Source organism: Pocillopora damicornis, chromosome 6, assembly GCF_964200805.1.
Source record: "Pocillopora damicornis chromosome 6, jaPocDami1.2, whole genome shotgun sequence".
Lineage (NCBI taxonomy): Eukaryota > Metazoa > Cnidaria > Anthozoa > Scleractinia > Pocilloporidae > Pocillopora > Pocillopora damicornis.
The window spans coordinates 3,761,413-3,773,803 of record NC_142675.1 but is presented as its reverse complement, the minus strand read 5'-3'; the positions used below and the strand labels follow the sequence as shown (position 1 = coordinate 3,773,803).

General features: G+C 36.8%; 1 protein-coding gene across 1 annotated transcript; it reads left to right on the top strand.

Moving 5' to 3' along the window:
- Positions 1–1,629: 1,629 nt before the first annotated feature.
- Positions 1,630–11,210, top strand: LOC149043491 (uncharacterized). Its single transcript, XM_089210292.1, has 4 exons — positions 1,630–4,711; positions 4,997–5,653; positions 6,712–6,900; positions 8,455–11,210. Exons 1-4 carry the CDS (start codon positions 4,006–4,008, stop codon positions 11,067–11,069), a joined length of 4,167 nt encoding a protein of 1,388 aa, XP_089066418.1. The 5' UTR covers positions 1,630–4,005; the 3' UTR covers positions 11,070–11,210.
- Positions 11,211–12,391: the final 1,181 nt, after the last annotated feature.

The following is a 12,391-nucleotide window of genomic DNA, read 5'->3' as shown; positions in this document are numbered from 1 at the left end:
GATCTCTATTTTGAAAGACTTGTTTGACGTTTCTTAGCGGACGATTTTCGCCAAGGTAAAGTCATTCGTTTACCAATATACATACTTTTCAACTTGATTCATGTTATTGCTATAGAGGGTCTTGTCTTAACCCTCGTAGCTTAGTGCTTCGGTCAGCACTTCCTGTTTGTTGAAGAGATGCTCGAATTTTTCGAATTGGAGCTCATAGTTACCCTTGAGGTCACTGTATTCAGTAGTTTTTGATGATGATTCACTTATTTGTTATCATTTTGTCGAATTTGGCTTGATTCGCTCGGCTGGTAGCTATTAAATTTGTATTTTAAAAGACGAATGGCTTTGACTCGTGGATTTAGGCGCTCCTGTCAGCACCTTCTGCTTGTTAGTGAAATAGATGGTCGTATTTTTCGAATTAGAGCTCATAGTTATTATTGACATCGCTTTATTCGGTAGTTTGTGATGTTAATTCACTTATTTGTTATCATTTTGTCGAATCTGGCTGAATTCGCTCGACTTCCAGCTGAAAAATATGTGTTTTAAAAGACAAATGGTTTTAACTCGTGGATTAGTGCTTCGATAACCACTTCTGCATGTTTTTTTGAGACATCTTCGTATTCGCCAACCATTCGCTTATTTTTGGTGAGACCAACACGTAATGTTTTTACATTCATTATTATATATGATACTGTATCTCCTCCGTCTCTCGTAACTCATGAAAAACATATTCTGACTGAAATCCTGAAAATTACAGTCAACTTTTTGAAGGGCATCAGCTTTGCCTGGTGGCCCATCAGATCGCGGATGCCTGATGCCGTAAAAATTTTTTATTTTACTTCAATTAATACTTGCAAAACATTGAACAGTTTTTCAGTTCCCGTGGGATGAAAATCGATCAAAATACCGTTGTGGCCGAATTCATTTGTGCTTCCAAACTAGAAATATGTTTTCAAAGTAGTTGTTGAAAATCAATTTTCTAGTTTACCGCTGGTTTGCTGTGATTAACATGATACATTCCTTAATTTTGAGCGAAAGGAACAACTGATGCATGTACCTTTACTCCAAAAACATTGAAAACTGCTGCTTATAAGCTGTCCCACTTAAAAGCGCTAGTCAAAGCTCTGAAGTCTTTCACATTGAGTGTGAGTCTCATGAAAACAAATTTAATTTTATGTTCTCAAGCTGAAACTATTGTTTCTTACAGCAAATCACGGCTTTCGTTAAATAACTTGAAATTAATTGTCCTTTTAAATATAATTTACTCCTTGTTCCCTCTGACTTGCTTCAAAGTCTTTCCAGCAGTGGAAATGCTTGCTTAGACTAATGTATTCCATAGCAACTTCATATTCTTTTTCATAGTTTTCGGGAGTAGTATGCCCCCATTTCCTCTAAGGATGGTGATGCCTGCTGCATCCCATTTGAAGGCTAATATGCAGGTGATAATCTCAGTCTTGAAGGTAGCAAAGGGAGGATGTGTAGTAAAGTAGTGTAGTGTGACTGTTGTGTAATTGTGTGTTCCCCCTACTCCATTTGACTTTTAACCCTTAACACCCTGAGACATTGGTATTCATATTCTCCACACTGTTCTCTTTACATTTCCTATGGAACAGACAAGGAGAATTTATCAAAGAAGTATATTTGATAGTGAAACAAATAGAAAAGTCAGTTTAGAATATAAGAGCTACATTTATTATTTTATAAGTGTTTAATCGATGAAAATCTTTCTTGGAAAAACTACATTGACTGTGTTATTGCTAAAATAAGAAAGACCATACAAATGATTGCTAAGCTGGGATACTTTGTTCCATCATCTGTCCTCCTAAATATCTATAAATCCTTAATTTTACTTAATATAACTATTAACTCACTGCTTGGAGCAATGCATCCAAAAAAATATACTGTAAACAAAATTGGTCTCCAAGAGCAAGTATTGTGTTTAAATACTTTCCTGACAGAAAAGAACATGCTCTCTCCTTATTTATAAATGCAAAAATTCTACCTATTGCCTTCCTCTATTGGGAAGCTGTAAGTAAATTAAAGCTGGATGTTCATAACAACAGAGCACCATCTAACATCATGAAAAGTTTTGTGAGAACATTAAACAATTACACCTATACTTGCTTATCAACATCACAACTCTTTAGAATTAAATACTCCAGGTGTCAAAATCTGGAATGAGATGCTTAATGAATAGAAAAAATTTTCAAAGAAATCCTTCTAAAAAGAAACAAAAGAGCTGGTCTCAATATTCTAGGGACTGAAATTCTTCTATCAAGCCTGATGAGATAATGGTTAAATTCAAACACTGCAAAATTGAAACAAATTAAACTTGCAGTTGTACAATATCTTTAGTGCACTTAGATACTCAACAACTTTTTATCTTTTACAATGAATGTCTTTCATTTTCCTTTTTCTTTTCTTGTGTATCTTTTAATCTTTTTTATGTAATATTTTCTTATTTACTGTCAACAAAATCTGCTAAAAATGTTCAAAATTTCATTTTTTCTCCTAAGTTAGAGAAACTATTTTAACCGCCTAAGAGCTTAATTTGCCAAACAAAAATCTTAGAAAGGAGGCAAGATATGGCTGAAAGAATGTTTTAGGAAACCTGTCCTGTAGAACAAAAGGTGTCATAAATGCAAAGACTTCCAGCAGAGTGTTGATGTTTTCTGCAGGCTTTCATCCAGGATCTTAATTTGCAAATACTGTTTACATCACATCTTGCACTGCATACTCACTGGGAATCTCTAGCACATTTGCAAAATGTAGAGTAATGAGAGGCTTCATCAAACAGCCTAAAACAGTAAACTAAAAGTTGGTAGAGAGAGCTCAAGCCAAAGAAATTGAAGTTAAGCTGTTCATTTTCCATGGCCCCAGCCTGCTTGATGACATTTGAGTTATGTGTAATTTACATTTCCTTTTCATGAAATGACCTTTCAAATTTCAAAAGAGCTCTTTGTCGAGAGGCTTGCCAGGGGCTTTAATGTTGTGTTGCATTGGTCAGCAGCATGACTACATTGACACATGCAATATTTCCCTTTGTCTAACCTCACAATAGATTTTCTCAGGAACTAATAAGAATATCAAAATTGCCTCAGACACCTTGTTAGCCTGGAAGGCACACTATTTTGTTAACAGCAATCTTAAGTAAAAAATTGCCCCACCTGGATTAGCACCTGCTATTCTGCAAGTCAAAGGAGTATTTTGTATATTGAATATGAGAAAATAGATAAAGTGTGACATGAGAAATTCAGAAACTTTTTAAATTTTGAATTTATTACTGTCCAGTTTGTTTTGAGGTCTGGGGTAATGTGGAGGCCGGGAATGCAGTAAAGCAAACACCATCAATGTTGTGTTTAAGTGCTTACATGTGCCTACCAAAACAAAACTGTGAAAAGTTTTGCTATTTCTATTATCTTTACTTAATAAGCTTTACTGTGATGTATTTTTTGTGAGGTTTCTGTTGCAATATAATCACATGTGTAATATAGCACATGAAAGTTTTCTGTTTGACTTCATCTTTGATTAAACTAGCCATGATCTTTAATAGTAGTACGATTAGGATGATTTTTCTGGAAGGCACCTGATTTCATTGACTGTAACCCTATTATTTTGTAAATAAAAAAATTGCCCTGCCCGGATTAGCATCTGCTATCTACAAGTCAAAGGAATATCTTGTACTTATATATATATTGAATATGAGAAAATAGATAAAGTGTGATGTGAGAATCAGGAACTTTTTAAATTTTTGATGATCTCCTTTATTCTTGTGACTCATACATTTGATTCAAGGTTGATACTGTAAGGAGAAATTAGAAGCCAATCACAGCTCTTAGAGGTTAAAGGGTTAAAATGGAAGATGCATCAAACTTATTTTATTGATCTGTTCTGCGATATTTAACTCATTGTTTGAGTGCTGTAATATTCTGGTATTGCAAAGTTAGAACAAAGCAATGATTTTTGCTTTCTATGTATTAATTACAAGCATTTCTTTACAGAGGACTTGATTTCATGGCTTCTGCCACCCCATTGCATCCTTCTACCAAAGAGACCTCTAATTATGCACGGCTCTGTCGTCTTCTTGTTGATGTTGGATCATGTGTGCTGAGGGAGATTTTTGACAGGATATTTCCACCAGGAAATCTTCACACAGTTCTGACTGATCCAAAAAATCAAGCAAAATTGCAAACACTGCGAAAGAAAAGAGTCCTGAGTAACTCCCAGTGGCACAAACTGTATCCTGCTTTCAAATCTTCAGTTTGCTCAAGGGACTTTGACACCTCCCTACTGGTATTTCTTCTGAGGAATATCTGGGGTCTGACTCTCCCTGCCTCCAGCTGGAATAACCTTCCTCCAGGATCAGACACCTCTACAGCAGCTGACATCACTCGCATCAAGTTTTTCAGGGACAGAGTTTTCAGTCATGCTGCTAATGCTTCAGTTGATGATCCAACTTTTAGTCTGTACTGGAACAGCATTAAAGACAGCTTTCTGCGTATTGGAGGGACCAGCTATGAGGAAGTCATAGATGATCCTACACTCCATTGTATGGATGCTGATCTTGAAGAATACTACCAAGAGCTTCTGAGAGAGTGGTTGAAAGATGATGACTGCATCACAGACAAATTGCATGAACACGAAATTGTGAAAAAGGCCAGGAAGGAAAGGCACATGGAGGATTCCTTTGACATTTCTGAACAAAATTCTTTGGAGAGAGGTGTGCGTAATTTTATGTTAAACCTGAGTTTTAAACTCACTTTGTAGACTCAATAATGTAAGTCATACTGGATCCTTAGATTAAATAAATTTCCTGCAGATTTTTTTAAAAAGTCACAATTACGCGTAATTGAAGTTGTGAATCTTCATTCCCTTGATATGTCAGCTGTATCCATAATTTGCTCTTTTTTCTTTATCTGTCTTATCTTTTGATTTCATTTAGGTAATAAGCTGATTAATTGTCACATGCAAATAATTTAAAAAGAACTGCTATCTTCTTTTTCAGAGACAGTAATAAAGGTAGTGAAAAATGGATCAGCACAGAGTGGCAATAGCAGCCCACCAGAGCTCAGTATCAAACTTTTAAAGTTAAGTGATCTTCCAACAATCACTAATCCTTGGAAAACTGTTGAACTGCCAGTTGATATTCTTTTATTAACAGTGGAGGACTGTGAGTTCTTAAGCTGCTTTGCCTACCTGAAGGAACCCTTTAAGAGTTACCACATCAGTACTGGCTATGTGTACTTTGGGTGCATGGGTGATGATCAAGGAAAGAAGACAAAAATTGCTTTGATGAGGTGCTCCAAAGGTCCTGATGTTCCTGGGGGTTCCTTGTCTGTTTCAAAAGATGCCATCTTACTTCTGAGACCCAAGGCTATTTTTTCTGTTGGTGCCTGCAGTGGTTTGAACAGCAAAATAGTCAAGTTAGGAGATGTGGTTGTTTCAGCAAAGCTGATAACAGCTGCACACAAAACTCCCCCCAGCAGAGATATTGGTAACCTGATCAAACATGTGGCTGATGGGTGGAAGGCACCTTTACAAAATGCTGATGAATATGATGCCAAAGTGCACTGTGATGGAGTGGTTCTGAGTATCTCAGAGGCAAACAGAGATATGATTAGGAAACATCCTGAAGCAATTGCAGTTGAAATGGAAGGTGGAGGTGAGAATCATAATAATACAAATAATTGATGAGCCAAGCACTTTTGCACATGTAGCAAATGTTTTGAAAAACACTGCTCTGGTATTGTCTCTGCTGGTCCAAGCATACACCATATAACATGCCAAATTTGCAGGAATTGTGTATCTTGTATTTAAAGTGATTTGATGTTTGGCTGGGTGAGAAGATTATTTCACAGGTGAAGGTGACTGAGACTTCTGGATAACTAGATTGAATTTGCTCCATTAGGATGTCATGAATTATTTTAAATTTGTCATATGAAAAATGTAGAAAGTATCTTGTTCAATAGTTTGAGAGTTGAGGAAAAGTATCACAGTCCCTGTTAACCCTGAAACTCCCAGGAGTGACCAAGATAGAATTTCTCCTTACAGTTTCAATATGATATTAAGTAGACAAGTAATGGGAAAAGAAAAAAGTGTGAATTAGGGGATTATTGGTTGATCCAAAACTAAATTCTCCTAACTAACATCATAGGAATTTTATGACCTACATTAACCCTTTAACTCTTAGAAGTGATTAACATGTAACTTCTCCCTATAATATCCATACGTTATCCGGCAAACAGGTAGTGAGAATACTGAAGCTCATCAGGTAAAAGATAAAATTACCTTGATAAAACATCAAATGTTTGTAACCAATTTACAAGGAAATGTGTAGCATCTCGAAGGGAAAATTAACAATCAGATCTTGGGAGTTAAATTGTTAAAGAGGATCATTAAAGAGATCTTAGGAGTGAAAGGGTTAACTCTAACTGACAAAACTTTGTCTTTTGAAAAATATTGAAAGTTACATTTTAAACAATTAAAGTGAAGCCTGGAGAATAATTTTACAGTCTCAGTGTACAATTTTTTTTTTTAATTACTGGTTGAAAAAAATTAGGTTTGAGTACCAGCTAATGTCTTTCTGAAATGTGTATGTTTACAAACAGCTTGAGTTTGAATCTTTGTGAGCTTTGATTGAACAATTATTTTAAGGATGCTAAGAAAATAAGCTTAATATAAAGTTCACAGACATGAGTGTTTTTTGTTTGTTTTTTTAAGGAGTGTATGCGGCAGCCCATGATTTTAAGACAGAATGGGTGGTAGTCAAGGGCATCAAAGACTTCGCAGATGAAATGCAGTCTTTAAGTAAGAAATGGAATCAAATTGCCTGTGTGATGGCAGCATCTGTTGTGGCCAACATTTTGAATGATCCAGTCATATTCCAAGATTGGCCTCACTTTAATGCAGGTATTGCTTCCTGTCTCAATCTTGTCTTTTTACAAGGATAGGTCTGACTTAGATCTAAGTTCCCACAGCATTCTTTTATGGATTATAAATCAAGATGATTTATTTAGTGATTGTTCACAAATAGGAAATTTAGTCACCCATATTTTGAGTTAACATTCCAGTAGCTTAAACAAGGCCTCTTTACCCTTTAACTCCCAAGATCTTATTGACAATTCTCCTTACTGTCTGCCAAATGATTCTCATTATGTTAGTTTGGAGAATGTGGTATCAGATCAACTAGTAATCCCATAATTATTATTTTTCTTTATTTTCATCACTTGTCTGCATGATATGGTATAGATATAGTAAGGAGAAATTCTGTCTTGGTCACTGACGGGAGTGGTGGGAGAAAAAAACTTGTAGTTTGATTGAGTGATGTAATGATGAATAACAATTCACTCCATGAGCCTGGTGAACTGACCTGTATTCTATAGTTAGCTTGGTTTATGTAACATCACCAAAATATGGAGAATTCAGAGGCTAATGACATCTGCCAAAGTTATTTGAAGTGATCTGGTATATGTTCTTGGGCCAATAAGTGACAAATCAAATTGTTTTAAACTAAAAAAATTGATTTATCCAATACTGCATGTGCGATTGTATTTTGATGTTGAAACTATTGGAATGGATGGGAAAGTGATAAATGCCAGCACACATGTTCATGGTTTTTTTTAACCTTTTATGGAACCTGACATGTTATTAGTTTGAGATGAATAAATCAGATTTCAAGTAAATTTCTTGAGTAAATTGGTTTAAAGAGACAACATTAATTTTTTTGTTTATTATTTCATTTAGGTGCCAATGGATTATCCTCTCAAGGTAAGTCCAACATGTTTTGATGAGTGTAATAATAGTGAACATGTGAATGATAATGATAAACAGTGAACTTATATGCCACTATTTTAACTCTCATGATCAGATACTGTAATCAAATGTTGATCCCGGATTTTTTTTGAGAGAAGGGGGTCAATTTTTGTTTAGAAAACACAGACTTTTTTTTTTACTCTGAAACCACAATAGGCCAAGACTTATATGTAGAGAAGTAATTGTTAAATGCTTCATATTGGATAGTAATATGTGATCCTGTTGTTTCAAGAATTTGGGTGTCAGACAGGTGGATCTGATGGGGGTGGGGCCAAGACCTCTTGGAGGGGGGGGGCCTTCCTCCCCAAACCACCACCGATTTTTAACTATTATAGGGTCCATGAGTTGGGGCTCTGATGTCCAATACTGGAATTGTTTCTCTGTCAGAAACTAGACTTTGAAATTTACATTCAAGACTAAGCTTCTGAGGTTTAGAAATATGTGTGGTACTTATGTGCCTTTAGTTTGTTATACTTTTTTCATCAATAAGAGTAAGACCAATGTAGCCTAAGATGTTTTTCTTCAAAGCTTGTGTGTTGATTGACCTGCCCTCAAAACAGTTAAACCCTGTGGAGTAAGAGTGAAAGTACCAATAAACTGCTATCCTCGCGGTCATGTTATTTATTAAGTATGTTACATTTTATATTTTAGCCGTAAGTGCCTACACTTCAGCTTTAAAGACTTCCATCATAGGCCAAACGGAGTTCCAACCCAAACTGCTTGCCTCTCGCACGATTTCCAACGCGAAAACAGACGAAATATTCACTAATCTTCTCATACAACATGGAAGAAAAGCCCTGATTAAGAATGATGAGACATATTATTCAAGGAGAAAAGTGCTTGAGTACTACGGAAAAGTCAGCGGCACTCCAGTCAAACACTGCAGTGAAATATTTCTTGGCATAATTGATGATCAGGAAAGTGCTAATTCTCTTCTTGTTGTTGGAAAAGCAGGGATTGGGAAATCCCTGTTTTGCCAAAAGGTGATTCGCGATTGGGCTAACAACAAATTACTTCAAGCACTAGATAGCAGCGAATTTCCCAATTTAAAGTTTGTGTATTTGCTCACTTTCCGTCAATTGAATTTCCTTGAAAATAACTATGTGACATTAAGAGAAATCTTAAATTGTTCTTCGGTACTGGATGACAAATGTAACATTGATGACTCAACATTTGAGTACATTATAAATCATCCCAGGGAAGTAATGATAATTCTCGACGGCTATGATGAGTATTCTCAGAAAACCAACATCGCTGGAAACTCGGAAGGACGGCATCCCAATAACGCTAGATGTAAAATGCCGGTGGCCGCATTGTGTTCAAAACTCATCAATGGAAAAATCTTGAAAGGGGCTATCGTCATGATTACCTCGCGTCCTGATGAATCGGACGAGATGGGAGGAAGCCGTTTTAAACGATATGTGGAAATTGCAGGATTTTCGTCGGATCAAGTTAAAGAATACGTTGAGAAGTACTTCGAGAAAAACGAAAATATGAAGAACGCTGTTCTTAAACATGTCTTGAACAATGAGAACCTTGTGAGTTTTGCTCATATTCCTATGCTCTGTTATCTGTTGTGCTTTGAGATGGACTATACCCTAACCGAATCAGAAAATCCTGATGACCTTCCTCTCTCAACAACCGACGTTTACACCAAACTTATTGAAATATTTGAACTTAAGCACTACGCCGAGTCAGAATACAGACAGAAAGAAATTCCTGAGCAATTCAAGGCCCCTCCTGTCATCAAGAACACTTTAGATAAATTATCAAAGCTAGCGGCTAAACTGTTGGTTGAAAGAAAGCCAACTTTTGATGAAAGGGAGATGGAAGGCGATTTTGAAGCGGAAGAAGTCAACAAACTTAAAGGTAGCGGTCTTCTTTACTGTGGTCAGCCTTTTAGGACTGCACTGATTACAACCACGAAGCACTTTAGCTTCACACATCTAACCGTCCAAGAATTCTTGGCTGCTCGTTGGTTTGTTAAGGAAAATTGTGTTCCAGACGAAGAATGCTCTGAAATGGTTTTCCAATTCATGGCTGGTGTGTTATCAAATGAAGGAAACGAGGAACTGATGGAAAAATTATTAGATTCACCCTTTATGCATCGTAATCTTAAAATGACGTGTCTGAATGAGTATCAAAACAAAGAATTTGCCAAAAAATTCATCAGGAATAATCCGCAAGCCTTTTGTAATTCAGACGGCGTCATGGCTTTGAAGGATTTTTCTGAGGTGGACTGCATTGGAGTATCATTTGTGTTGGACATTATCAGTGAACTAAATAAAGAGGAAGCTGGAGAGGCACAACACAAATGTTCTGATAAGTTCGTCACAGTTAAGGAGTTCGAACTTAGCAGATCACAGCTAAAACTGTCTGGAATACAACGACTCTGTAATTCACTGAACAATGAACACTGTCTTGTGTCTGAACTGACCTTATTGTACTTTCACTTGACTGATGAATGTGTTGATGTTATTAATAGATTAGTAGTAAGGAAGTTAACCAAATTAAGTCTAGTGATCACTAAGATCACTGATACCGGTCTGGCCAGTCTGTGTGAAGCTTTACAGCATCCAAGCTGTAAGCTAACCACACTAATTCTAATTGAGAAAAACATTACTGATACCGGTTTTGCCAGTCTATGGGAAGCTTTACAGCATCTAAGCTGTAAGCTGACCACACTAAATCTGGATTGCAATTATATCACCGATACCGGTGTTGCCAGTCTATGTGAAGCTTTACAGCATCCAAGCTGTAAGCTAACCACACTAAATCTGCGGGGTAGTTCTATCACTGATACCAGTGTTGCCAGTTTATGTGAAGCTTTACAGCATCCAAGCTGTAAGCTAACCACACTAAATCTGTGGGGTAGTTTTATCACTGATACCAGTGTTGCCAGTCTATGTGAAGCTTTACAGCATCCAAGCTGTAAGCTAACCACACTAAATCTGCAGGGTAGTTCTATCACTGATAATAGTGTTGCCAGTCTATGTGAAGCTTTACAGCATCCAAGCTGTAAGCTAACCACACTAAATCTGCGGGGTAGTGATATCACTGATATTGGTGTTGCCAGTTTATGTGAAGCTTTACAGCATCCAAGCTTTAAGTTAATCAGACTAAATCTGCCTTCGTTTCTTAGTTCTGAATATCGTGCTAGTCTTAAAGCTGTAACTCAGAGACACCGACCAGCTTTAAACCTGTCTTTTGAGGGTCTTCTAAATCTTATAGAGTTTCATCAACTTTTAGTAGATTTTTATATTTAAACAAAATAAATAGTTGCAAGTCAAATCTTAATTTTGAGTCAAAGAGACTTACCAGGTAGACGAAGTATTTTTGATCACCAGAGTGAAAAACAACGCTTAATGTAAATAGAACCGCAAATATTTTGCCATAAAGGTTTTTTTTTACTGGCGACATTGTTTACTGTACTTGGTTTGCTACTGGGCATCTAAGGAAGCTTTCGGACAAGAACATTTAGTTAAAGTTTCTGGAGGTAAGAAAAAAGAGGAAAATGTCTTCCCGTTCACCCGATTCTGATTTAATTTTTGGTGAAATTACACTCTTCTAAGTACTGCCAAAAAAGAGATGGTTTTCTTGTTGTTTTTTTTTTTTTTCAATAAGCAACAATTTTTCGTTTTAACTGTCCGCCATTACACTGTACCAATCTTTGCAAAAATTTTTCATCCTCGTTTAAGTTGTTCAGCTTTGTTAAGTTAAGTTCCAGACGAATTACATGGAGAGACCTGGATCGAGAGATAGAGTAGGAGGTTAAATTTCCCACTTGAGAACCCAGCTCATGTAGCATGCACCACCGGTTTTAACCTTTTTGGAGTAAGTTACCGTGGTGTATTCAAGCTCAGATTAGTTCACAGATTGGAAATTTAATCTCTGGTTTCACAAATTAATATCTCGAGACAGCTCTGTTAGTGCCGCTCGACAAAGACGCAAAATGGTGATGTGAACAGATTAAACGGAAAAATTTATGTTTTTTTTTTTTTAAATTGAGGTGGTATGTTTGGCGTTTCACAAAAACGGTGAACTTAATACTGAGTAAGCTTGCAATAACGTAAGAAAGCTTTTTATACTCTTCCTTTACGAGACCTGCCTCCGTTAAAGGCTCCCTCTCCCCCTTCACTGGCTTGCTCACATTCACACGAGCACCTACAAAGCAACAGACAGAGGAAGTCACTGTACGTTTCTGAAACCGGTTTTGCTATTTATAACAGTTCTTCTAAGAACCCCACGGCCACTATTGGAGACAGTAAAGTCAGTGCCATACTTACTTACTGAAATAAGAGACAGCCAGACACCGCCGATCTCGCCAATTAAATCTCCCCACAAAAACAGTCAGCCTCCAAACGTCCCATTGCGAAAGCATGCACTAAACGAGCCAATGCAGAATCAAACGACGACTTGCCTTCGTCAAAACTAGCTTCCAAAAAGTACTAAGAGTTACCAAACGACCACGACATGCCTTTGTAAAAACCAACTCCTATATAAGCGTCTTAAGACGGAAGCGAGTTTCAACAACCTACGGAACACAATTGCCTACATGGAGACACAGCGTGCGAAAACAAAGAAATTC